Source organism: Elephas maximus, chromosome 13 (assembly GCF_024166365.1).
Source record: "Elephas maximus indicus isolate mEleMax1 chromosome 13, mEleMax1 primary haplotype, whole genome shotgun sequence".
NCBI lineage: Eukaryota > Metazoa > Chordata > Mammalia > Proboscidea > Elephantidae > Elephas > Elephas maximus.
Window position 1 is genome coordinate 14,540,701 of NC_064831.1, and position 26,815 is coordinate 14,567,515.

The 26,815-nt window shown below is 40.4% G+C and overlaps 1 protein-coding gene across 3 annotated transcripts in view; it reads left to right on the plus strand.

Annotated features, from left to right (window-relative positions):
• Positions 1–26,815, plus strand: part of NAF1 (nuclear assembly factor 1 ribonucleoprotein) — a 147,264-nt gene that overhangs the window by 80,958 nt on the left and 39,491 nt on the right. For 2 of the 3 annotated variants that reach the window (XM_049905511.1, XM_049905512.1), the window contains one exon: positions 21,546–21,717. In XM_049905511.1, coding sequence (XP_049761468.1) covers positions 21,546–21,717 — 172 coding nt within the window. Of the gene's footprint in view, positions 1–14,131; positions 14,648–21,545; positions 21,718–26,815 lie in introns of those variants that run through there. The other variant, XM_049905510.1, reaches the window with a different exon arrangement.

The window sequence follows — 26,815 nt, forward strand, 5'->3', positions numbered from 1 at the left end:
CAAAAAATTGAACGATACTGGAAGTATGAAAAGAAGATGGAAGGAATACACAGAGTCACTGTACCAAAAAAGAAATGGTCAATGTTCGACCATTTCAGGATGTAGCATATGATCAAGAACTGATGGTACTGAGGGAAGAGGTCCAAGCTGCAGGGAAGGCAGTGCTGAAACACAAGCCTCTAGGAATTGACAGAATAATTGAGATACTGCATGGAACTGGTGCAATGCTCTGCTCATCATCTATGCCAAGCAATTTGGAAGATAGCTAATTGGCAAACCAACTGAAAGAGGTCCATATTCATGCCCGCATAAAGAAAAATGATCCAACAGAATGCAGAAATTATCCAACAATATTGTTAATATCACATGCAAGCAAAATTTTGCTGGAGATAATTCAAAAACAGCTGCAGCCATACATCAACAGGGAACTGCCAGAAATTCAAAAGTCAGATTCAGAAGTGAACATGGAACAAGGGATATCACTGCTAATGCCAGATGGATCTTTGCTGAAAACAGACAATACCAGAAAGATGTTTACTTGTGTTTTATTGACCATGCAATGGCACTTGACTGTATAGTTCATAACAAAATATGGGTAATTTTTTGAAGAATGGGAATTCCAGAACACTTAATTGCACTCATGCAGAACCTGTACGTAGACCAAAAGGCTTCGTTCAAGCAGAAAAAGAGGATACAGCATGGTTTAATATCAGAAAAGGTGTGCATCACAGTTGTATCCTTTCACCATGCTTATTCAATCTGCATACTGAGCAAATAATCCAAGAAAATGGACTATGTGAAGAAGAATGCGGCATCAGGGTTGGAGGAAGACTCATTAACAAGCTGTGATATGCAGATGACACAACCTTGCTTACTGAAAGTGAAGAGGATTTGAAACACTTACAGATGAAGATCAAAGACTACAGCCTTCGGTATGGATTACACCTCAACATAAAGAAAACAAAAATCCTCACAACTGGACCAGTGAGTAACATCTTAATAAATGGAAAAAAGATTGCAGTTGTCAAAGATTTCATTTTACTTGGATCTACAATCAACGCCCATGGAAGTAGCAGTCAAGCAATCAAATGATGTGTTGATTGCATTGGGCAAATCTGCTGCAAAAGACCTCTTTAAAGCGTTAAAAAGCAAAGATATCAATTTGGTAACTAGGATACACCTTACCTGAGCCATGATATTTCAATTACTTCATGTGCATGCAAAAGCTGTACAATAGAAAAAGAAAACTGAAGAAAAATTGACACATTTGAATTATGGCATTGGTGAAGAATATCAAATATACATACTATGGGTCTCCAGAGAAAGGAACAAATTTGTCTTCCAAGCCATACAGACTTAATGCTCCTTAAAGGCAAGCATGAGGAGATGTCATCTCCCTTATTTCATACATGTTATCAAGAGAGACCAATCCTTGGAGAAAGACGTGATGCTTGGTAAAGTAGAGGGTCAGCGAAAAAGAGGAAGACCCTCAACGAGATGGATCGACACAGTGGCTGTAACAATGGGCTCAAACATAGCAATGATTGTGAGGATGGCACAGGACCAGGCAACGTTTTGTTCTGTTATACGTGAGATCACTATGAGTTGGAACCAGCTCAATGGCACCTAAGAACGATGAAGTTGAACGCCTCTCCTATGTTTAGCAACAATCTGAATTTCCTTTTTCGTGAAGTTATTGCTCAAATACTGTGCTTATTTTTCTGTTGGGCTTTTTTCCTTTTTCTTATTTATTAGAATTCTTTATAAAATCTGGATACTTTGTTATACATTTTGCAAACATTTTCTCCAATTCTGTAACTTGTATTTTTACTCTTTTAATGATGTTCTTTTGAGGAACAAAAGTTCATATTTTAATGTAGTCGAATTTAAAAATTTGTTTCTTAAACATGCTTTGTTAGGTCTTATTTATGAAGTATTTTCCTACCACTAAGGTCATGAATATAATCTCCTATAATACTTCTAAAAGTTTTATAGTTTTTTTCTGTTACATTTAAGTGTGTAATCCACCTGGAGCTGTTGTTTTTTGTATGGTCTGAAGTAGAGGTAGAGTTTCATTTTTTTATTATTGTGGGCACCATTTTTTTTAATACACAATAGTAATAATAATAATTAGCAAATATGGTGCTTATTTTATATGCTCAAATATATACTCATTTAATAAAAATGTGGATCTGTCTCTGGACTTTCTCTTTTGTTCCATTGGTATATTTTTCTATGTGTTTATTTGGGCACAAATATTGCCTTAATTATTGTAACTTTATATGTACTTAGGAAGTTTTAAGTGATTATAATGTAAAGACTTCTGCATGGTGTCTTAGGCTGGGCTTTCTAGAGAAGCAAAAACCAGTAAAGCATATAAATATATAGAGGGAAAGATTTATATCAAGGAAACAGCTAACGCAACTGTAGAGGCTGAAACATCCCAAGATATATCAGGATAGAGGCTTCTCTCAATTCACGTAGCCACAGGGGCTGGTGACCCCAAGATTGGCAGGTCAGAGAGCAGGGCTCCGGCTTTCAGGCTGTGAAGATATACGAATTCCAAGATCTGCAGATAAGCTGATAGTTCAAGTCCCAAGAGCAGGAGGTCAGACTAACAGGAGGCAACCACAGGATCCAAAGTAAGCAAAAAAACCAGAACATCTGCTTATATTTGGATGCAGTCCACACCCCCAAGGAAACTCCCTTTCAACTGATTGGCTACTCAGCAGATTCAATCATGAGAGCAATCACATACATATAAACACTGAGAATCATGGCCCAGCCAAGTTGATACACAATCTTAACCATCACAGATGGTATTAGAAAAACCAGTTACAGTCATGTCAGTTCCATGTGTGTCAGAGTAGAACTGTGCTCCATAGAGTTTCCAGTGACTGATTTTCTCAGAAGTAAATCACCGGGTTTTTTTTTCCCCCAAGGTGCCTCTGGGTGGACTCGAACCTCAAACCTTTCATTTAGCAGTTGAGTGCATTAACTTTTTGCAGCACCCAGGAACTCCGTAATATTACAAGATAATGAAAAATGAGATATCTGTTAGTCAAGTTTCATAATTATTGTCATATTGATGATCTGAATCCATGTAAGATGTTTAAATGTAGTTAAATCAAAAAGTGATTTTAAAAAGATGATGACTGATTCTTGATAATCTTAATCTAGTTTGAGAAGATAATTTATAATGAAGAAGTAAATGAGGAAGCAATGGGTCTTAACCAGGAGAACACATTGGAATAAATGGTGAAAGCTTTCAAACTTCATATGTGGTTGGTTAGTTCCAAGGAAGTCTGGAATACAGCCTAGACGTGTATACTGATAAAACTCCACATGTAATTCTGACCATCGTCCATGGTGACAATTACTGTGAAGAGTCAAAAAACTGATTTTAAGCGTCCAATGGACTAACCACTAACTTTATGATGTTGAGTATGTTACTTAAAGTTTCAGTTTCCTCATCTGTAAAATGGAGATAATGACACCTACCTTGAAGGGTTGGCAGGCATATCTGAGGGATCTCTGGGTAGGCTTGAAAGAACCACCAATCTTTCAGTTAGCCGATCATGTTAACCCTTTGCACTACTACTGTTTCCTGTACCTATCTTATTTAGTTATAATTTGGCAACCAAGTTGGCTTGGGCAGCACTATTAGATGAAAGAGACTTATTGAACAAACGTTAGGAGCAAGTCAACAGATTTAGAAGTAATGACTAGCCGCATATTCACACAAATCTCCAAGAAAATGTCTTCATCCTAACATAGAGACTTCCATCCCCGAAGCCGATTGAAAAAGAAATTGAAGCAAATCAAAGTGCACTTGGTTGTCAAGTATACCAGTCACCTTCACATTTCTAGCTTATGCAATAGATGGCCATAATAAAACATCTTCCTCCATCAACCAAAATACATTTAACAAACTTCTGAGTCCCCCTCACTGTCCTAGGTGTTGGTCATGTGCCCAATAACTATATTCAAGGAATAAATACTGCATTAATGATTGGACTTGGAACGAGCAAACTGAACAGAAACATGTTTTTTGGATATGTTAATTATTCTTCCAGCACTATGAACATTAGCTGACAATTTATTTACACTTATCTTTGATTTGGTATCTTTGATTAATGTTAGCTCCTTTCCCAGCTAAAATATTTCTTGTTCTTATTAGTGTTTAAAAATAACTTTTGTTTTGAATGCATAAATTATGTTTAACATAGGCCAAAAAAAAAATTCTAATAATTTTGTTGTATGACCTGTCCAGATTAAGATTCTCTTTAATTCTTCTTGTCATCTCATCGCAGGCCTTAGATCCTTTAACTCCTATTTACTTTCAAAGCTTAGATCCTCTAACTCCTATTTACTTTCAAAGCTTCTTCTTCAAGAAGCTTCTCTCAGTTCTGCCTGAGCTAAGTGCTTTTGAAAACACTCAATATATATCAGGGTTACATTCACCATATGCTGTGTGTTAAAATGATGTATTTGTGTATATGTCTCTCCATTGGACATAACGTCCAATGGAGAGACATATAGGATAGTATTGTTTCACTCCCAGCATCCTTCACAGAACTTGGCTCCATTCTGGTTACTCATTAAATGCTAGTTAGAATAGAACTGAACTGATACTGCCTTTATCTGAAACCCATTCTTTATCTACTCAGATACACTGATGGCAGGATGAGCATATTCTGCAAAATAAAGATTGGATATGAACCCTTAACTTTTTATCCTTCTGTCTTCTCTCCTACCTACCCTCCAGCCAAGGGAGCCAGGTTAAACTGTCCAGAGACACCTGACAGCTGGCTGGAAAGGATTACAATGATTTCTTTAGAGCTATGATGTGAGAAATGTTAAAATGACTTCAAATAATCAAGGCATTTTCAAAGTCTCAAGTTTGTGATTTCCTCAAAAGAAAAATGTTTGAGTAAGACTCTTTAGTTTCTTGTATATTAATTTTATTTTTCTCTGTGTTCCTTATTTTGGTGACTTATCCTGAAGACAATCTAGTAATGCTGAGAGTATTTAGAGTATTAGCCTGGCTATTTAGTTATAAATTATATTTTCTTTCAAGATGTGATTTTTAAAGTTTTGACACATTCTTACACACATTCATGTTGTTAATTGCCATCAAGTCTGACTTATGGCTAACCTATGTGTGCCGGGTAGAACTGCTCCATAGAGTTTTCAAGGCTGTGACCTTTTAGAAGCAGATCACCAGGACTCTCTTCCAAGGTACCTCTGAGTGAGTTTGAACTGCCATATATTACATATATTCTTTATTTTTATATATATCTGTGTGTACATATATTTATATTGAAATTATATTCAGATACAACTTTTTCCTGAAGAAATACTTAAACAGGAAAATAGTATTTCCTTGGAAAAAAAATACATTTTTTTCCCAAAGATATTTTTATTTTTCATTAAATATAGGCTAAGCACCAAAAACCAAAGCCAAACCCGCTCCCGTTGAATCAATTCTGACTCATAGCGACCCTATAAACACAGTAACTTGAAATTGAAAAAATAGGCTAGTTGCATAGATGTGCTCAAGCTGAAAGCCATATACACAGTTTTTTTTGTTGTTGTTAATTCTTTATTGTGCTTTAGGTGAAAGTTTAAATAGCAAATTAATTTCCGAGTCAATGATTCTTACACAAATTGTTTCATGACTTTGGTTGCAATCCCCTGCAATCTGTCAGTGCTCTCTCCGTTTTCTCCCTGGGTCCGTTTCCATTAGTCCAGTTTCCCTGTCCCTCCCTGTCTTCTCATCTTTGGTTTTGGGCAAATGTTGCCCTTTTGGCCTCATATTGCTGATTGTTCTAAGGAGCACATTCTTCATGGATATTATTGTTTTATCGCCCTGTCTATTATTTGGCTGAAAGGTGGCCTCTGGGGGTCTCTAAAGTTTCAAGTTAGAAGCTTGTCTTAGTGCAGTAGTCTCAAGGGTTCCTCCAGTCTCTTTCAGACCAGAAAGTCTGGTCTGTTTTTTGAAATTTGTTTTATATTTTTTACCCATTCTACACAGGAAATTATATCGTCATCCTGATTAGAGTGGTTGGTAGTGACAGCTGGGCACCATCTAGGTCTTCTGGTCTCAGGTTAGAGTAGGCTGTGGTTCATGTGGGCCATTAGCCATTTGAACTAATCATTTCATTGGGTCTTCGGTTTTCTTTGTTCTCCTTTGTTCCAGGAGGGAAGAGACCAATAGTTGCTTCTAAGATGGCTGCTCGCAAGCTTTTAAGACCTCAGACACTACTCACTAGACTGGGATGTAGAACATTACCTTTAGGAACTGTGTTTTGCCAATTGACCTAGATGTCCCCCAAGACTATGGTCCTTAGCCTTCAGGTCCAGTAGTTCAGTCCCGATGTCTAGGTAATTTGTGTAAATGTGCCCCCATATGCTGTATAATATATGAGTACACACGCAGCAGTTACAGATATGTATGTAGAAATAGCCACAATCATACCTATATATGTACATGGGTGTACTCCTGTATGACCCTCCCCACCTATTCAGCATATATATTAGCCTATGTATCTACTTCCAATTATTGACTGTTATTACTGTTTATATATGCACTTTTTAAAACTTACATTCGGCTGCTGGTGGGAAGCATAATAATCTAGTATTTAGGTAGACACGCTTTAGAGTCACCCAGATGTGAGATTAAATTCAACTTCTTCAAATTACTAACTGCAACTTTGGGAAGTGTTCTGTGATTTCTTTGAGCTGCAGCTTTCTCGTCTGTAAAATAATAACACTATCCACCCTATGGCTTGTTGTGAGTATGTACTGAGAGTTCAAGTGGTAATCGTTAGTATTGCCTCTATGAAAAAAAAATTCATTACTGGTCCCTTGATGACAAAGGATTTCTTGGTCCCTAGCCTCTTTCCTTCATTCAGAATAAGATTGTCTTATTGTTATTGTGAGGATGGCGCAGGACCAGGCAACATTTTGTTCTATTATATATAGGGTCAATATGATGCTATGAATCAGAGCTGACTCAATGGCACCTAATGACAGCAATTGTTATTGTTGTATGTTTTCATTTGCATTAGCACTTTCTCATTGGCTATTTTCCAATTTCAAACCTTTTACAGAAAAGACTTAATTTTGTCAATTTTCCTAATCCTCGCCACAACCTTCTAGCCTGATCCCATGCTTAGTATACTCTGCACTGGATCTGAATTTCACCTTGCAAGAAGAGTTTGTTAGTTTTGTCAATTTGCTCTCCTCTCCCCAACTTTATTCATATCCGTATATACTTCCAAATGCATTTTTTCCTTCCCAATTGCAAACATTATCCATTTTGAAGATTAGATGCATTCTCGTAGTCAACTCCTCCATATCCCCCTTTTCTTCTAGTCTTCTTTAGTCTTACATTCTGTTTCAGCCAGATTTGTTTCCCTTGGGACACAAGTTCCAACTTCTGAATCTTTCCCCAGTCTGTCCTGGTGTGGTACCGGCTTCTCTCTTGCTTTGCTATACCACATCCCTCTCTATTGTTCAGGATACTTTTTTTTCTAGGGTTTGTGGTAGGTGGATCGTTTTATCAGCAAACAATCTCTGAGCAAATTTTCCCTTCCTGGTAACTCATTCCTGGATTCACTTAAATAGAATCACAATTTTTTGGCTCTGATATCTACCTTAAGTATTGTAGTTGTTGGGTGCTGTCAAGTGACACCACGTGACACAGTAGAACTGGCCAGTGGGTTTTCTAGGCTGTAATATTTGCAGAAGCAGATCACCAGGTCTTTCTCCCTCAGATCCACTGGGTGGCTTTGAACCGTCAATCTTTTGGTCCGCAGCTGAGCCCTTTACCATTGCACCACTGGGGCTCCTACTTAGGTATTTAGTCTAATTTCTTCATTTGGCAAATGAGTGTGGCGAAGCTTAGAGAGTTTGTTGCATAAAAAACATTGCTTGTCTTTTCAACAAACCACTCACTGAAGGCAGGGACTGCATTTCAGGCACACCCCAATGTGTCTACAAAGTATGTTTTGGTGCTACGAAAATAATCTAACACCAGGAAAGGTTTTGATACGATTTTAGTGGCTAAATATTAAAACGCTGTGGCTGTAATAGATGATGCTTGTTGTCACTGCTTAAAACAAATGGCAGAGGGCACCCTGGAGCTTCTGCCTGTGCCTTACTTCTGTGGTTGTCCCATGCCATCTGTTATGCCTTTGGATAAACGCACTGCTCATAAAATGCAGTGGGAAGTATACAGCAAAAAAGACCATGAGCTTTGGGCTTGGACATCTCAGGATCAGAACACCACTCATGGCCATGGTGAAGTCACTGACTCTCTCCACACCTCAGTCTCTTACACACTTAATGGGGACAATAATACAGACATAAAGGGAGAATTAGGGATAAATTTTGACATGCACCAACATATACATGCTCCATAACCAGCAGCTATTAACATCTACTGGGTATTAGTGGAGGTGCATGTCATAGGACAGATAAAACAGTTTACAAAATAGTCTTCCAAAGGGAAATATACAAGAAAATGAATGGAACGAGTTAAACTGAATTTGACATTGATGCTCATTCATTTCATTTTTTTTTTTTTTAATTCAGAAAACACTGAAGTTCAAGATAAAAATAAACAAAAATTTCAAAAGCAGGTGAGAGTGGCAGGACTAAAGATGATGTTATAACCAAACAGCTAGTCAAAATTTGTTTTTTTTGGCTTTAACAAAGGAAATTTATTTTCTCACAGTCTAGTAGGTTAGAAGTCCAAATTCAGGGTGCCAGCTTCATGGAAAGGCTTTCTCTCTCTGTCAGCTCTGGAAGAAGGTTCTTCTCATCTGTCTTCCCTTGGTCTGGGAGCACCTCAAGTGCAGGGACCTCAGGTCCAACCATGCACTGTGCTCCTAGCACTGCCTTCTTGGCGCCCCCCAAAATCTGGTTTTTAAAAAATTCATCACAGTTTTTTTTTTTCCTTCATATGTGGGAAAAGCACAATATTTTGCTTAATTGCCTTTACTCACTTTTCAATCAGTAGTTTTGACGACATGGAATATAGACAAAAGTAAGTAAACTGCATGTTGTCATTCCATTATTCACTGGTGTAGAGGTGTAGAAAAAAATTCCACAGGTTTTTGGGTCACATAGATCTAGGCTTGAATACTGTTACTTCTTATGATCATTCAATTTATTCATTTCTAATTTTATAAGATGATGTAGGAGAAAAAAAGCACTTGGCAAAAGACCTGGAGTCAGATACGTATTTTAATGAAATGTTCCCAGGAGACAATTTCAATCAACACATGCCTCACTCCTGTCTCCCTCAGGAGCATAAAAAGTACAAAAGTATCTCCTATGGTAATCAATGACTCTGCATATCGGATCTAGCACCTGACACAGTCTTGATTATGCATGAGTAAAATAACTAGCACCTGAAAATATTTTAAACACATTAAAAACGACAAGCTTTTCTGCTTTATGCAATAGCTAAACGTTGAGATGGAAATGCAAAGCCTAACATCAGTAAAAGCCTGTCGATCTGCAACATGTCTTTGGGGGATATTTAGTACATGCCCAGTGAATGCGTATGAGGCATTAATGTAGCAGCTTTCCCTGGAAGGAGCTGAAGCATTGCACAGAATCTTCTCATTAAAGGCAAATGGTAATCATCTGAAAGTTTTTATTCTGCCCAAATTTAGGAATGTTTAGAAAACAAGAGAGGTAATCTGAGAATAGAACTGGCACAAGATGAAGAGTCCGGCACACACAGTTGAACCCCTGTTTTGCCCTAAATAGGCACAGTGAGTTTGGACTGGATGCCATGTAATCTGTCTAAGCCTCGGTTTCCTTACCTGTGAAATGAGGATAAGAGAGTCTACTTTGCAGACTTTCTGTGAGGACCAAATGAGACAACATGTGAAATTCCTGGCACATGGTAGGTTCTCAAATTTTAAGTCTCTTCTGGCCTTCTGTACCTCTTTCTCCCCTTAGATATCAAGTGTGTTAATGAATTAGATTTTGATGTTAATTCAAATGGGTCTTTTGCTGATTTTCCTCCTGGAACCTTGTATTTTAAAATTATACTAAGCAAAGCAACACACAGAATGGGAGAAAATATTTGCAAATCATATGCCTGATAAGGGAATAGTATCAGAATATATTTAAGAAAATCTTATAACTGAAAAATAAAAAGACAAATAACCAAATGAGGAAAGGATTAGAATAGACAGTTCTCCAAAGTAGACATACAAATGTTCAATAAACACATAAAGCAATGTATTTAACGTCTTAAATCAAAATCATGATGAGATAGATATTCACATCCACTAAGGTGGCCATAATCAAAACAACAAACAATAGTGGAGAAATTGGAACCCTCACACATGGCCGGTAAGATAATACACTGTGCAGCCACAATGGAAAACAGTTTGGCAGTTCCTCAAAAAGTTAAACATAGCTTTGCCACAGGACCTAACAACTTCTCTTCTAGGTACATATCCAAGATAAATGAAAACATATGTCCACACAAAAACTTGTACATTTATGTTCATATCAGCATTATTCATAATATCCAAAAAGTGGTTGCTGTTGTTAATTGCCATCAAGTCAGTGTAGACTCATGACAACCCCATGTATTACAGAGTAGAACTGCTTCATCAGGTTTTCTTGGCTGTAATCTTTTTTTTGTTGTTGTTGTTATAATGTTAAAAAATAATTTATTTATTTTTTAATTGTGCTTTAAGTGAAAGTGTACAAATCCAGTCAGCCTCTCATACAAAAATTTATATACACCTTACTATATACTCCTAATTGCTTTCCCCCAATGAGATGGCCCACTTCTTCCCTCCACTCTCTCTTTTTGTCTCCATTCCACTAGCTTCTAACCCCCTCTTCCTTCTTATCTCCCCTCCAGAGAGGAGAGGTCAACATAGCCTCAAGTGTCTACTTGATCCAAGAAGCTCATTCTTCACCAGCATCTTTTTCTATCCCATTGTCTAGTAAAATCCCTGTCTGAAGAGTTGGCTTTGGGAATGGTTGCTGCCCTGGACTAACAGAAGGTCTGGGGGCCATGACCACCGGGGTATCAGTCAGAACATTAAGTCTGGTCTTTTTACGAGAATTTGGGGTCTACATCCCACTGCTCTCCTGCTCCCTCAGGAGTTCTCTGTTGTGTTCCCTGTCAGGCCTGTCATTGGTTGTGGCCAGGCACAATCTAGTTCTTCTGGTCTCAGGCTGACATAGTTGCTGGTTTACGTGGCCCTTTCTGTCTCTTGGGCTTGTAATTACCTTGTGTCCTTGATATTCTTCATTCTCCTTTGCTCCAAGTAGGTTGAGGCCAATTGATGCAACTTAGATGGCCACTTGTTAGCGTTTAAGACCTCATACGCCACTCTCCCAAGTGGGATGCAGAATGTTTTCTTAATAGATTTTACTATGCCAATTGACTTAGATGTCCCCTGAGACCATAGTCCCCAAACCCCCACCCTGCTACACTGGTCTTCGAAGCATTCGGTTTATTCCAAAACTTCTTTGCTTTTGGTTTAGTCCAGTTGTGCTGACCTCTCCTGTGTTGTGTGTTGTCTTTCCTGTCACCCGAAGTAGTTCTTATCTACAAATTGGAGAATGCCCCTCTCCTTCCCTCCCACCCCCTCTTCTAACCATCAAAGAATATTTTCTTCTCTGTTGAAACTATTTCTTGAGTTCTTATAATACTGGTCTTATACAATATTTGACCTTTTGCAACTGACTAATTTCACTCAGCATAATGCCTTCCAGATTCCTCCATGTTATGAAATGTTTCACAGGTTCATCACTGTTCCATTGTGTGAATAGACCATAATTTATTTATCCATGCATCCATTGGGAAACCCTGGTGGCATAGTGGTTAAATGCTATGGCTGCTAACCAAACACTCGACGGCAACGGGGACGAGATTCATCCATTGATGGGCATCTTATTCGGTTTCACCTTTTTGCTATAGTCAACAGTGCTGCAGTGAACATGGGTATGCATATATCTGTGTAAAGGGTCTTATTTCTTTAGGATATATTCCAAGGAGTGGGATTGCTGGATCGTATGGTAGTTCTATTTCTAGCTTTTTAAGGAAGCACCAAATCAATTTCCAAAGTGGTCGTACCATTCGACATTCCCACCAGCAGTGTCTAAGTGTTCCAGTCTCTCCACAACCTCTCCTACCTTTATTATTTTGTGTTTTTTGGATTAATGTCAGCCTTGTTGAAGTGAGATGGAATCTCATTGTAGTTGTGATTCGCATTTCTCTCATGGCTAATGATCGTGAGCATTTGCTCATGTATCTGTTAGTTACCTGAGTGTCTTCTTTAGTGAAGTGTCTATTCATATCTTTTGCCCATTTTTTAATTGGGTTATTTGTCTTTTTGTAGTTGAGTTTTTGCAGTATCATGTAGATTTTAGAGATCAGGTGCTGATCAGAAAGGTCACAGCTAAAAACTTTTTCCCAGTCTGTAGGTAATCTTTTTACTCTTTTGGTGAAGTCTTTGGATAAGCATAGGTATTTGATTTGTAGTAGCTCCCAGTTATCTACTTTTTCTTCTGCATTGTTAGTAATGTTTTGCATACTGTTTATGCCATGTATTAGGGCTCCTAACATTGTCCCTATTTTTCCTTTCATGATCTTTATCATTTTAGATTTTATATTTAGGTCTTTGATCCATTTTGAGTTCGTTTTGTGCATGGTGTGAGGTATGGGTCTTTTTTTTATCTTTTTGCAGATGGATATCCAGTTATGCCAGCATCATTTGTTAAAAAGACTGTCTTTTTGCCATTTAACTGATTTGGGGCCTTTGTCAAATATCAACTGCTCATATGTGAATGGATTTATGTCTGGATTCTCAATTCTGTTCCATTGGTCTATGTAACTGTTGTTGTACCAGTACCAGGCTGTTTTGACTACTGTGGCTGTGTAATATGTTCTAAAATCAGGTAGAGTGAGACCTCTCACTTTGTTCTTCTTTTTCAGTAATGCTTTACTTATCTGGGGCCTCTTTCCCTTCCATACGAAGTTGATGATTTGTTTCTCCATCTCATTAAAAAATGTCATTGGAATTTGGATCAGAATTGCATTAAATGTAGATTGCTTTTGGTAGAACAGACATTTTTACAATGTTAAGTCTTCCTATCCATGAACAAGGTATGTTTTTCCACTTATGTATGTCTCTTTTTTGGTTTCTTACAGAAGTGTTTTATAGTTTCCTTTGTATAAATCTTTTACATCTCTGGTAAGATTTATTCCTAAGTATTTTATCTTCTTGGAGGCTACTGTTAATGGTATTGATTTGGTGATTTCCTCTTCGATATTCTTTTTGTTGTTGTAGGGAATCGAACTGATTTTTGTATTTTGGCTGTAATCTTAACAGAAGCAGATTGCAGGGCCTTTTCTTCCACGTATGGCTGGGTGGGTTTGAACCTCCAACCTTGAGCAGTCTAGTGCAAACTGTGCCACCTAGGGACCTTCCAAAAGGTGGAAACAACCCAAATGTCTGTTACTACGTTTTAGCATCATGTCACCATTCTATGAAGCAGTGTCAAATAGACCAGACATCATCAAAATATCAACAAGCAGCAAAATTCCATTCTCCATTACTTCTCTCTTTAGAGTTCTTTTAGGGAAACAAAAATTTGCATAGCTGTCAGTTTTTTGAGATGGTCAATGTTTTTGCTATCCATGTACTTGTCTAAGTTCAACTACAATGAAGTTACTAAAAGTGTCTTTTTTTTAAGGCTTTCTGGCACAAGTTTCTGATGTACAGAGCCTGGGACTTGCAGGCATCTCCCCTGCCCCATAATCCCTCCTCCTTGTCCGTGGTTCGAGTACCAATGATCCTGATTCAGCAAAATGAAATACCAGCCTCTGGGAGTGGGATAGGAAGACAAGGCCCGAAGTTGTTAAGAGAGCCAGGAACTAAATGCCTTCCCAGCTCTCAGTCCAGAGGTCCCGGAGGTCCGTCCCCGCCCCCGCCCCGCCCCCGCCCCGCCCCGCCCGCCCCCGCCCCGCCCCGCCCGCCCCCGCCCCGCCCCGCCCGCCCCCGCCCCGCCCATGCCCCGCCTCGCTCCCGCCCCGCGAGTGCCGTCGCGTCCCCTTACGTCACAGGCTTCCCCGGAAGTGCCACTGCGCACACCGCGACATTGTGCTTCCGGACTGGTCCGCGTGTAGTTACCCATAAGCGCGGGAAGTTGGTCAGGCGCTGGTGCGTCGGCCGCTGAGGTTATTTTACCGTCTCCGGAGGGAACCACGAGCTTTCCGGGGTCCCAGAGCGTGAGCCCCAGTCGGGCTCTGACGCAGGGAAATGGAGGTGGTGGAAGCCGCCGCCGCTCAGCTGGAGACTCTGAAATTCAATGGCGGCGGCCTTGCGGTTGGCGAAGGTCTGACGGCGCCGCCACTGCAGCCGGGTGAGGCGTCTCCGGACTCCGGGCAGGCAGCGAAGGTTCGGCCCGCCGGGGAACGGGCGGCTGAGCCCGCGGTGAGCGCCGTCGCCGCCGGCGGGAGCCGGGCCCCGCAGTGGGAGCCAGAAGCGCCCCCCGGCGGGAACTGCGTCGCGGGGCTGGCTGCGGCCGAGCCGGCGCGGACCCAGGACTCCGTGGAGACCTCGGACTCGGACACGGACTCGGACTCGGACAGGTTGGTGCCTGTCGGCCGCCGAGCTGCGGAAAGAGGGCTTCTATGAGGGGCGGGAGGAGCCGGGGCCTGGGGCCGAGAGGGCGCCCGAGTGGGTGTGGGCCGGCGGGGAGGCCGCCGATGCTCAGGACTCGCGTGTTGACCTGTAGCCGGGACCGCCCATGCCTCTGGACATCGCGTTGTGGATCTTCAGTGCAATAAGCTGTTCGCGCTACTTCCCTAAAGTCAGCCGTCTGAAAGGGCCAGTGTCTAGGCCGTGCCTTTAATTAGAATATAGAAAGTCTTAGGATATTAAATTATTTGCATAACTGTTCTCTTATGTTGAGTTTGTAACTTTGAGTCGTGTGTCAGGTCTGAATTGTTTCATTAGGTTTAGCGTGTGTGTGTATATTATCCCCCTGTTTTTGAGCTGGATGAATTGAGGGTGAGGAAAAGGATTATTTTGTGTGCTTCAGGTTGGCGCTTGCCAATTGCTAACTTGCAGAATCTTTGTGGGGAGCACATGCTCTTGAAGTTAGCTAATTGTTGTTCTTTAGTATTGTTTTATGCTCTGCACACCTTTTATTGTTGTTAGGTACCTTTGAGTAGGTTCCAACTCATAGCGACCACGTGTACAACAAACAGAAGGAAACACTGTCCATCCTGCGCTATCTTCACAATTGTTGTGCTTAAACCCTTTGTTGCAGCCACTGTGTCCCCCCATCCTGTCGAGGGTCTTCCTTTTTTCGCAGACCTTCTGCTGTACCAAGCATGATGTCCTTCTCCAGGGACTGGTCCATCCTGATAGTCCAAAGTATGTGAGATGAAGTCTCTCCATCCTTGCTTTTAAGGAGCATTTTGGCTGTCCTTTTTCCAAGATAGATTTGTTTGTTCTTTTGGCAGTCCGTGGTATATTCAATATTATTCACCAACACCATAATTCATAGGCATCAGTTCTTCTTCCTTATTCATTGTCCAGCTTTCACATGCAGATGAGGCAATTGAAAACACCATGGCTCGAGTCAGGCTCACCTTAGCCCTTAAAGTGACACCCTTGCTTTTTAACAGTACAAAAAGGAACCTTTTATAGGAGCTTTTTTCCCTTGTGTTTTTAATGCAAATGTCTGTGACAAAACTGCAGCATATAGGATGCTCTTAAACAACCCTGAACATTGTCTCCAAATATTTGAGTGTGTTCTGCGGGCTACTGAATAGGTGAACAAGATAGACACAACCCCTGCCATGCATTCCAGTGGGAGGGAAGAAATATAAAAGTAAACATGTTTAATGAATACAGTGATCAGAGTTGGTGCAAATCATTATGAAGTAACAAGCAAGGGGCTGAGAAAGTAACAGGGAGGCTGACCCTGTAGGGTCCTGTAGCCATCTTAAAGGTTTAATTCTAAGTGCTAGAAAAGCAAACTATTGATTAGTTTTAAGCAGGGAATGACATGCTCAGTTAACATTCTTATAAGTTTTGCTCTGTGAAGAGAGATTTGAATTTAGAAAAGAGTGCAAGCAGAGAAGCAAGAGTGGAACAGGGCCAAGTGTGGAAATAGTTGGGAAATGTACTAGCACATGGTTCCCTTGATTAAGTATTTTAAAGTTACACTCATCAGGCTCTTAATAATAGGTCAACAGTTGTTGTTAGGTGCCATCCAGTCCGTTCCGACTCAGCGACCCTAGTCCGCTCTGACTCAGCGACCCTACGTACAACAGAAGGAAACTGCCCAGTCCTGTGTCATCCTCACAATTATAGCTATGTTCCTGTGTCATCCTCACAGTTATTGCTATGTTTGAGCCCACTGTTGCAGCCACTCTCTGCCAGTCCGTCTCGTTGAGAGTCTTCCTCTTTTTTCCTGACCCTCTGCATTACCAACCATGATGTCCTTTTTGGTCCCTCCTGATAAAACATCCAAAGTAAGTGAGATGAAGTCTCACTGTCTTTGCTTGTAAGGAGCATTCTGGCTCTACTTTTTCCAAGACAGATGGTTTGTTCTTCTGGCAGTCCTTGGTATACTCAATATTCTTTGCCCACACTGTAATTCAAAGGCATCAGTTCTTCAGTCTTCGCAGGCATATGAGGCAATTGAAACTTTAGTCCTCAAGGTGACATCTTTAATTTTTAACAATTTAAAAAGTCTTTTGCAGTATATTTGTCCAGTGGAATACATCGTTTAGTTTCTTGACTACTGCTTGTGGATATTGATTGTGGATCCAAGCAAAATGAAATTCTTAACAACTTCAGTCTTTTCTCTGTTTATTGTGGTGTTGCTTATCGGTCCAGTTTTGAGGATTTTTGTTTTCTTTATGTTGAGGTACAGTCCATACTGAAGGCCGTGGTCTTTGATCTTCATCAGTGAGTGCTTCAAATCTTCACTTTCAGCAAGCAAGGTTGTGTCATCTGCATAATGCAGGTTGTTAATGAGTCTTCCTCCAATCCTGATGCCCTGTTCTTGATATAGTCCAGCTTCTCAGATTATTCGTTCAGCATACAGATTGAACAAATACGGTGAAAGGATACAACCCTGATGCACACCTTTCCTGACTTTAAACCACCCAGTATCTCCTTGTTATGTTCGAATGACTGCCTCTTGGTCTATGTACAGGTTCCTCGTGAGCATAATTAAGTTTTCTGGAATTCTTATTACTCTCAGTGTTATCCATGATTTGTTATGATCCACACAGTTGAATGCCTTGGCATAGTCAATAAAACACAGGTAAACATCTTTCTGGTACTGTCTGCTTTCAGCCAGGATCCATCTGACATCGGCAGTGATACTCCTTGTTCCGCATCCTCTTCTGAATCCCGGTTGAATTACTGGCAGTTCCCTGTGGATGTACTGCTGCAGCCATTTTTGAATTATCAGCAAAATTCTACTTCCATTTGATATTAATGATATTGTTCGATAATTTCCGCATTCTGTTATATCACCTTTCTTTGGACTGGGTATGCATATGGATCTGGCTAGTTGGTTTGCCGGGTAGCTGTCTTCCAAATTGCTTGGCATAGACCAGCGAGTGCTTCCAGAGTTGCACCAGTTTGTTGAAACATCTCGATTGGTATTCTGTCAATTCTTGGAACCTTGTTCTTTGCTGATGCCTTCAGTACAGCTTGGACTTTTCTAGTGCCATTAGTTCTTGATCATATGCTGCCTCCCAAAAGGTTGAATGTTGACCAGTTCTTTTTGGAACAGTGACTCTGTATTCCTTTCCATCTTCTTTTGATGCTTCCTGCATCGTTCAGTATTTTGCCAATAAACTCCTTCACTGTTGTAACTTGAGGCTTGAATTTTTTTTTTTTTTCAGTTTGAGAAATGCTGAGTGTGTTTTTCCCTTTTGGTTTTCCCAGGTTTTGCACATTTCATTATACTACTTTGTCTTCTTGAGCCACCCTTTGAAATCTTCTTTAGCTCTTTTTTATCATTTCTTGTATTAGCTTTAGGTAGTCTGTCTTCAAAAGCAAGTTTCAGAGTCCCTTCTGACATCCATTTTGGTCTCCTCTTTTTAATAATCTTTAGCTTTCTTCATTTATGATGTCCTTGAAGTCATCCCATAACTCATCTGGTCATTAGTGTTAAGTGTGTCAAATCTATTCTTGAGATGATCTCTAAATTCAGGTGGTATATGCTCAAGATTGTACTTTGGCTCTCCTAGACTTGTTTTAATTTTGTTCAGCTTCAGCGTGAACTTGCATAGGAACAATTGATGGTCTTCCACAGTCGGCTCCTGGCCTTGATCTAAATGATGGTATTGAGCTTCTGCATTGCCGTCTTTCCACAGATGTAGTAAATTTGATTTCTTTGTATTCCATCTGGTGAGGTCCAGGTGTAACAGTTCCCATTTATGTTGTTGAAAAAAGGGTATTTGCAATGAAGAAGTCATTGATCTTGAAAATTCTACATGCAATCTCTGGCATCATTTCTGTCACCAAGGCCATATTTTCCTTCTTTCTTTCCCACTCTCGCATTCTAATCACCGGTAATTATCAGTGCATCCTGATTGCATGTTTGATTAATTTCAGACTGCAGAAGGTGGTAAAAATCTTCGGTTGTTCCATTTTTGGAATTAGTGGTTTGTGCATAAACTTGAATAATAGTTGTATTAACTGGTCTTCCTTGTGGGCATATGAATATTGTTTTTCATTGTTTTTCGGGATAGATTTTGAAATGCTCTTTTTCACGATGAATGCAATGCCATTCCTCTTCAATTTCTTATTCTCAGCATAGTAGACCATATGATTGTCTGATTCAAATGGTCAGTACCAGTCCATTTCAGCTCACTAATGCCTAGGCTATCTATCTCTAAACGTTCCATTTCATTTTTGACAACTTCTAATTCCCCTACATTCATACTTCTTATATTCCAGGTTCTGATTATTAATGGATGTTTGCAGCTTTTTCTTCTCATTTTGACTTGTGCGACGTCAGCAAATGAAGTTTCCAGAAGATTTACTCCATCCACATCATTAAGATTGACTCTGCTTTGAGGAGGCACTCTTTCCCTTTTGTATTTTGAATGTCTTCCAAACTGAGGGGCTCATCTTCTGACACTGTATCAGACAGTGTTCTGTTGTTATTTATAAGGCTTTCACTGGCCAATTTTTTCAGAAGTAGACTGCCAGGTCCTTCTTCATAGTCTGTTTTAGTTTGGAAGCTCCGCTGAAACCTGTCCACCGTGGGTAACCCTGGTGGTATTTGAAATACTGGTGGCCTAGCTTCTGGCATCACAGTGTTATGCAAGGCACCATAGTGAGACAAACTGACAGACAAGTGGTAGAACGAATGGGATTAGACAGTTTGAAAAAAGCATTGTGGAAACTAGGGAAAGAAATACGAATTGTACCTTTGTTGGGAAATCCTGGTAACACAGTGGTAAAGAGCTACGGTTGCTAACCAAAAGGTCAGCAGTTTGAATCCAGCATGTGCTCCTTGGAAGCCCTATGGGGCAGTTCTACTCTGTCCGATAGTGTTGCTATGAGTTGGAATTGACTTGACGGCAGCAGCAGCAATTTTGTTGGGGAGGGGCTGGTTTCAGAGGAGGTAATATTTGAGTTGGCTCTATAAAGGGGGATGGAATTTCCTTTGGTTGAAGCAGTCTTGGCGTAAGAACATGCACAAATAATGGCTTGAAATAGTGAAAGTACAAGGCGATTTTGAAATTTGAGTAAACTTGTACGCTAGATGAGGCGCTTGAGTGAGAAGTGGTAGTGGATGGGCTTGTGAAGGTAACCAGAAACCTGAGTGCAGAGGGCTCTGGCGTGTCGTGCTGAGGAGCATGGCCTTTATCTCTTACACGGTGTAGATTTGCGAAAAACGTTTTAGGCTTTTTTGTATGTTTGAGTATTTTCTTAATAAAAAGTGGAAAATAGTACAGCATATACTCATATTTCCACCAGATTTAACAGTTATAATAGTTTTCAGTGTTTAACCTGGATTTAACTATTATTAACCTTTTTGAACTATTAGTTTCACGCATACATATTTTATTGAAACATTTTTAAGTCATTTACAGATATCATTGGCATTATACCTAAATATTTCAGCACGCATTCTCTAAGAGTACAGTCTTTCATATAACCACAAAGCTATTACACATAGCAAACTGATGCTAATTCCCTGTCTAATCTAATGTCCAATCGTGGAAAATTTTTTTAACATGAGAGAGTGGACCAGTAAAGATGAAAGGTCATGAGGAGAAGATAACAGCAGCCGAATGAAGGGGTGATTGGTGTGGAAACAGGCCTGTATTGATATCAGTTATACAACTGTTACAGAAAACAGGTGAGAGAGAGATGAGGCCTGAAATAGAGTCATAGTAGCAACGGAACTGGGATGGAGAAATGGAATAGTAGGGATGGTTACCAAACAGGAAATAGGTCTTTATCATTGATTGTGAGAATCCAGTAGTTGAGAATGATTCCAGCAATGAAATAAAATAGGTGTTCAAGGAAAGGTAGGTTTAGTAAGGAGCTGTTACTGAACAGCTGTCAAGTTGATTCTGACTCGTGGTGACGTCATGAGTGCAGAGTAGAATTGCTCCATAAGGTTTTCATGGATGTGACCTTTCAGAAACAGATCCTCAGGCCTGTTCTCAGAAGCACCTCTGGATGGGTTTGAACCATTTGCACCTCCCTGGGACCCCAGTAAGGAAAGTGTACATTAGTTTCCTTGTTTTTAAATTGTCCAAGTGTGAGGTGTGTACAGGTAATTCATACAGAGGTGGCTAGTATGCAGCGAGATTATGGGGAGAACCTAAACATGTCGAGGCTGAAGATTTCGGAGTTATCTGCACATGGATGGTGGTGGAAGTCATTGGAGTGGATGAGGTATCCCTGGAAAGAGTACAGAGAGGGAAGAGAGAGTGACTGAGGTTGGAACCCTGAGACAGTACAGAAAAGGGGCTGGAGGGGAGCCAGCAAACATAATTTAGACTGAGAGGAGGAGTGCTGGTGACCAGAATTGCTGTGGAAGTCAAGGGCCAAAGGATTTTCAGAGAGGAGAGCGGTCAACAGCACTGGTAACTGAGGAGCTCAGGTTGTCTGAAGACTCAGGAGAAACTATCAGCAGTTAAGTCATCTGGTTATTGGTGACTAAGAGAGGCCGTTTATCCAGAGTTTCCTTTAGACGGTCGCTTGCCATGTGCTTAATTATAGTCAGACAGATGTGTGGCACGTGTGAATATTCCAGTGAGAGGGTCTGGACTGTAACAGGAGTTCTGAAAATGCTATTGGTGGTTTAAAACAGTTTTCCAATTACTGTAACATTTCAAGTACTCTAATCCACTTGGAAATGCTAGTTTTTAAATTAAACCAGCAAGAGGAAACATGTAAATAAAGTAGGTTTTTCCAGGTTGAATAATCTTACTCTACAATACCATTGTAATAAACCTTACTGAGTTTTAAACTTTTTTGTCCCTACAGTGAAACAGATTCCGATAGTTCAAGCTCTTCATCTTCATCCTCATCTTCATCATCTTCCTCTTCCTCTCATATGTCACTTCCTCCAGTGCTGTCAGATGGAGAAGATAATTTACAAGTTGAGAAGGAAAATAAGAATTTTCCTCTTAAAACTAAAGACGAGTTACTTCTTGATGTAAGTACTTAGATTTTTTATTAAGTTTAATTTCCATGCTTTAAAATGTCTGATGATACTGATATTGATTGCATTTGGCCTGTGCCTGCTCCATAAATTTCAGTGCTCCTCAGCATCTTATCGGCCATGCCTTGACTTTCTCTGTAAAAGAGCATTGATCTGAATAGTTTCTAAGGCTGCTTTTAAGCCTAACATTTGATGATTGTTTTTCCTGGGGCATTAATTTTAGCTTGCTACTTTTTTTTTTTTTTACTCTTCTACTTTTTATTTTTCCTAGAAGTTACTTATGTAGATTTACAACCTTGGTTTTTTGTCTACATGTCAGAGAATTGTGCTCAATAGCCAGGGAAATCATCCTTTTTTAATTAATTGCATTTTGAGGAGGAGAAATTGAAATTAGATGGGCTGAGCTTTTTAGAATTCCTATTTACTTGATGTTTTTTGAGAGCTTATGTTATTAAAATTGGAGAAAAGTTATTGTAGAATAACTTTCTGTAGTGTGATATGTTGGCACTTGAGAAGTTTGGTTGACGGGGTTATTCTTGGGGATTTATTTGCTCTAAAGCAGTAAACTGCCCCTAGAAGCATGATGGTAGTCCAGCTGAAACCTCATGAACCAGGAGTAATTCTTCTCAGAATTTCAGAATATAGTCTGTATTGCTATGTGTGTGATCTTCCCCTGTGTACTTCTGTTTGTTATTAGTGCTTTTTAAAAATTTTAATGATAACTAATTACAATTATTATTGTAATTATTATCAAAGCAGTGAAATCGCTTAATGCAAGATTTGAAAAGAATTACAAAGTATAGAGGCAATCAGGCACCTTCTTCATGACTTTATTGTTCTATCAATATTATTTTTCCTTTTTTCTGCTCTACTTACGATAAGAAACTTCCTGTTTCCCTTACACTTCATATATTGAAAACCTCTAGGTTTATGTATAACTCCATCAGTGATTTGTTTCATGGTAGACGTGCTGATATCTCAGTAGTCGTCTTTAAACAAAGGCTCCCAAGATACTATTCTCTTTCTTTTTAAACAGTTGATTTCTTTTTAAATATACATAGCAAAACACACCAACTCAACAATTTCTACATGTATAATTCAGTGATATGAATTACATGCTTCGAGTTGTACAATCATTTTCATTGTCCCCCATCAAATGACTCCTCCACCATTAACATAAACTCACTGCCCCTGAAGCTTCTTGTCTAACTTAATCGGCTAACTGTTGTCAACTTGCTCTTATATAGATAATTCTTAAAAAGAGTACAATATTCAGGGTAGACATTCTTTACTAATTAAGCTTAACTATTTGGTTTAAAGTAGACTTCAGGGGGTATTTTTGGTTTAAGGTTTAAAGGTATCTTAGGACAGTAGTTTTTGGGTTCTCCTAGCATTAAAGGCTCCTGAAAGTCTAGATTCTGTGTGAATTTGAAATTCTGTTCTGCATTTTTCTTCCTTTTGATCAGGATTCTTCTATAGAATCTTTGATCAAAACGTTCAGTAATGGTAATGGTAGCTGGACTCTTATCTATTTCTTCTGGTGTCATGGCAAAGGAGACATTATTCATGGAGGCAGTTAGCCATGCATTCCATTTCTTCCCCTTACTCCTGACTCTCCTTCCTTTGTTGCTCCAGGTGAATAGAGACCAGTTGTATCTTGGATGGCAGCTTGCAAGCTTTAAGACCCCAGGCACTGTGCCGTGAACTCGGAGGTAGAACAGAAGCACTAAACATGGTATTAGTACAATTAACTGGGATGACCTAAGAAACATGACCCTAGACCTCCAAACTAAGAAACCAGATCCCATGAGGTGTTTGGTTGTATATAAGCAACCTCAGCAACTGCTTTTTTTTTTTTTTTTTGATATATCCCATAACGTTTGGATATGAGTAACTTTTACAAGTATTAGACTCGGTTGGACTCTTTTCTCTGTTTTTTGATCACCTTTCTACTTAAGTTTCTGTTTCAAGTATAGAAACCAGCAAATAGTAGACTACAGTACTTTTGCCTTTGTATGTGTATTGTTGCCTTGTTTATCTTACTAGATCAGGGCCTCTTATCTTGCAAATCCCTTGAAATTAAAATTATTAATACAAATAATGCGTATTTGTTTACATATTTTTTCTGGGTAGAGGGACCACGTTTTCATCAGGAAGTCTGAAAGGATCCATGGCTGCAAAGAGGCCAGGAACTGTGTTCTTTGAGGACTGAGTTGTTATCTTATCGTTGTAGCTCCCATAGTACCTGGAAGAGTGCTTTATAGATGAGTTCTCAGTCAATAATAACATGTGACTGTAAAACGAGCCTGCGAACAAAGGTCTCACATTCATGTGGTTTACCTGCCGTATAGCAAGCAACAAGACTGGTCTGGTTGCTTCTGTCATAGCATCTAGTGGAAAGAGACTGATAAATGGAAAGAGACTGATAAATATGAGAAGTGCTACTGAATTCTTTGAGTATATTATTATAATATAAAATGTTTGGCACATAGCAGAAAATTCCAGTTTTGCTGGGAAAGTATGTTAGTATTAAAACTTAGAACCATTGCCTGGTCTGTTTCTCTTTGTGCCAGTTCCAAGGGATCTTTCGAGAAGGATAGAAGAGGCATGGTCTTTATTTTTCAGTTTTGGATTCTTAATTAGTGGCTACTTTATTTAGAAGATTAGGGAAGACACTAGAGTCTAGTGCTTTAGCCACTCTGCTGCTAGACATAGGTAGAGAACTGAGTCCCCTGGTCTCTCCTCAGTCTCTGACTTAGGGCTCTGAGAGAGTACACTAGGATTCTTTCAGAGCTTCAACTCTGAAAGAGAATGACTTTGCCCTGAATACCAAGGGTGGTGTGGCTACAAGGGCTTAGTGCCTTCAGGACCTTGCCTCTTTCACCGTTCTCAGGAGATGTTTCTTCATGGGGCTGGCAGTTTGGCTGCCAGTACCTCCCGTATGAAAGTTATGGAGAAGATTTTTACTGGCTTGCCCAGGGCCTGGTACCTGGCCCTGAACCAATCTCTGAGGGTAGTGGAATGGATATTTTGATTGATTGGACTTGAGTGGCATAACCAGTTGCAGTCAAGTTGATTGCAACTCATGATCACCCCATGTGTGTTAGAATAAAACTGTGTGCCATAGGGTTTTTAGAGGCTGATTTTTTTGGAAGGTGATTGCCAGGCCTTTCTCTTGAGACACCTCTGGGTGGACTTGAACCACCAACCTTTTAACTAGCAGCTTGGCGTGTTAACCATTTGCACCACCTAAGTGGCAGTCTCTCCTGTGTGGGAGTTTGCAGGGAAGAGTGTAAGAGCACATGTGGGAAGGTGAGCTCTTGAGATAAGAGCATGTGAACTAGTGTGGGATGGCCAGCCTGATAGGAAGGGAGCTGGGATGTGGCTGTGTTTGGAGGGTGGTAGTTTCAACCCCTTATGAACCACTTGGAATGGGGACATTGGCAAATGTGTAAATATAGGTCAGAGAAGTGAAATGGGGAAAAATAAAGTGGGGTGAGGAATCCTTGGGTGGTAAAAACAGTTAAGAACTTAACTACTACCCTTTTGATTGGTGTTTGAACCCACCCAGAGGCTCATGGAAGAAAGCCCTGGCAGTCTGCTTCTGAAAGGTCATAGCCTTAAAAACCCTGTGGAATGTAGTTCTACCCTACACACCTGAGGCCGCCATGAGTCAGAACTGTCTCCTTGGCACTGGGCTTGGTTTTGATTTTCAGGGGCATAGGATGCGTTGGTGTTGGGGAATGCGAGCCCTCTCTGAGAAGGGGACTTTGGGTAGAGATCTCGAGAAGAAAAAGAGAAAAGCATCCACAGACCAGAGGAAGATTGTTTCAAACATTAACTGCTGCTGTCCAGTCTATTCCAACCCACAGTGACCCTGTAAGTCAGAGCGGAACTACCCCATGGGGTTTCTAAAGAGCCACTGGTGGATTTGAACTGCCAACCTTTTATCACCTGAGCTGTCAGACACTGCACCACCAGGACTCCTTCAGACATTAACAAAATTTAAAAAATTGAAATGAGAATCCTATGCTAGCATTCTGGTTTACCTGCTAAGCCCATTCTTCATTCTTACGCTCGCACGTGTACGTGCTTGACATATTTAAGTTACAGAAGTAAAACTATAAGCTCTCGTGTTCCTTTATGAAAGAGAACTGTTGTCATAGTAGAGTGAGAAAATTCATGTATATTTTTTTAGATGTTTAGGTAATGAATCATCAAATGTTGCTGTGTGTTGTTGAATCGATTCTGACTCATGACGACCCTTTTGGACAGAGTAGAACTGCCCCATAGGGTTTCTTAGGGTGTAATTTTTATGGGAACAGATCGCCCAGTCTTTTCTTCTGAAGAGTGGCTGGTGGGTTTGAACCATCAACATTTTGGTTAGTGGAGCACTTAGCCGTTTTGCCACCAGGGCTTCTTGGATGAGCAAATGGGGGACTAAAGGCGAAGAGAAAGTGAAAGGAGGAAGAAAGAGAGAATTAAAAACAATTGGGATGGAGAATATTTTCACCTAATTCACACTTATTATTTGATCTGTTACTGCACAGGATTAGGAAAGGTCCCGCTCCTTAGTTGTGTGTGGGTGCACACATCAAAAATACACTTGCAGGCGGGGCCGAGATGGCGGACTAGGTGGACGCTACCGCGGATCCCTCTTGCAACAAAGACTCGGAAAAACAAGTGAATCGATCACATACATAACAATCTGCGAAATCTGAACAACAAACACAGACTTAGAGACAGAGAACGAGCAAATACGGGCAGACAGCGATCGTTTTCAGAACCAGGAGCCAGCGTACCAGGCAGGTGACCTTCGGAGCCTGATCTGGGGCAGAGCCCAGGGGGGCAGACGGCACAGACAAGGGGCCCAGCCCTACCCCCTGAACTCATCCCGGGAGGGAGCCTAGCCGGTTGGCGCGGGCGGTGTAGCAGCACAGCCGGTGGGAGAAGCACCCAGGAGGCAGTGACTGATTTTGAAACAGGGAGAGCAGCGTCCCAGCCGGGGAGCCGTCCCGCTGGGAGTTTGGCAGGAAGCGGGCGTGGCGCGAGCAGGGGGATCAGCTATATTTCCCTAAAGCGACCCGGGTGG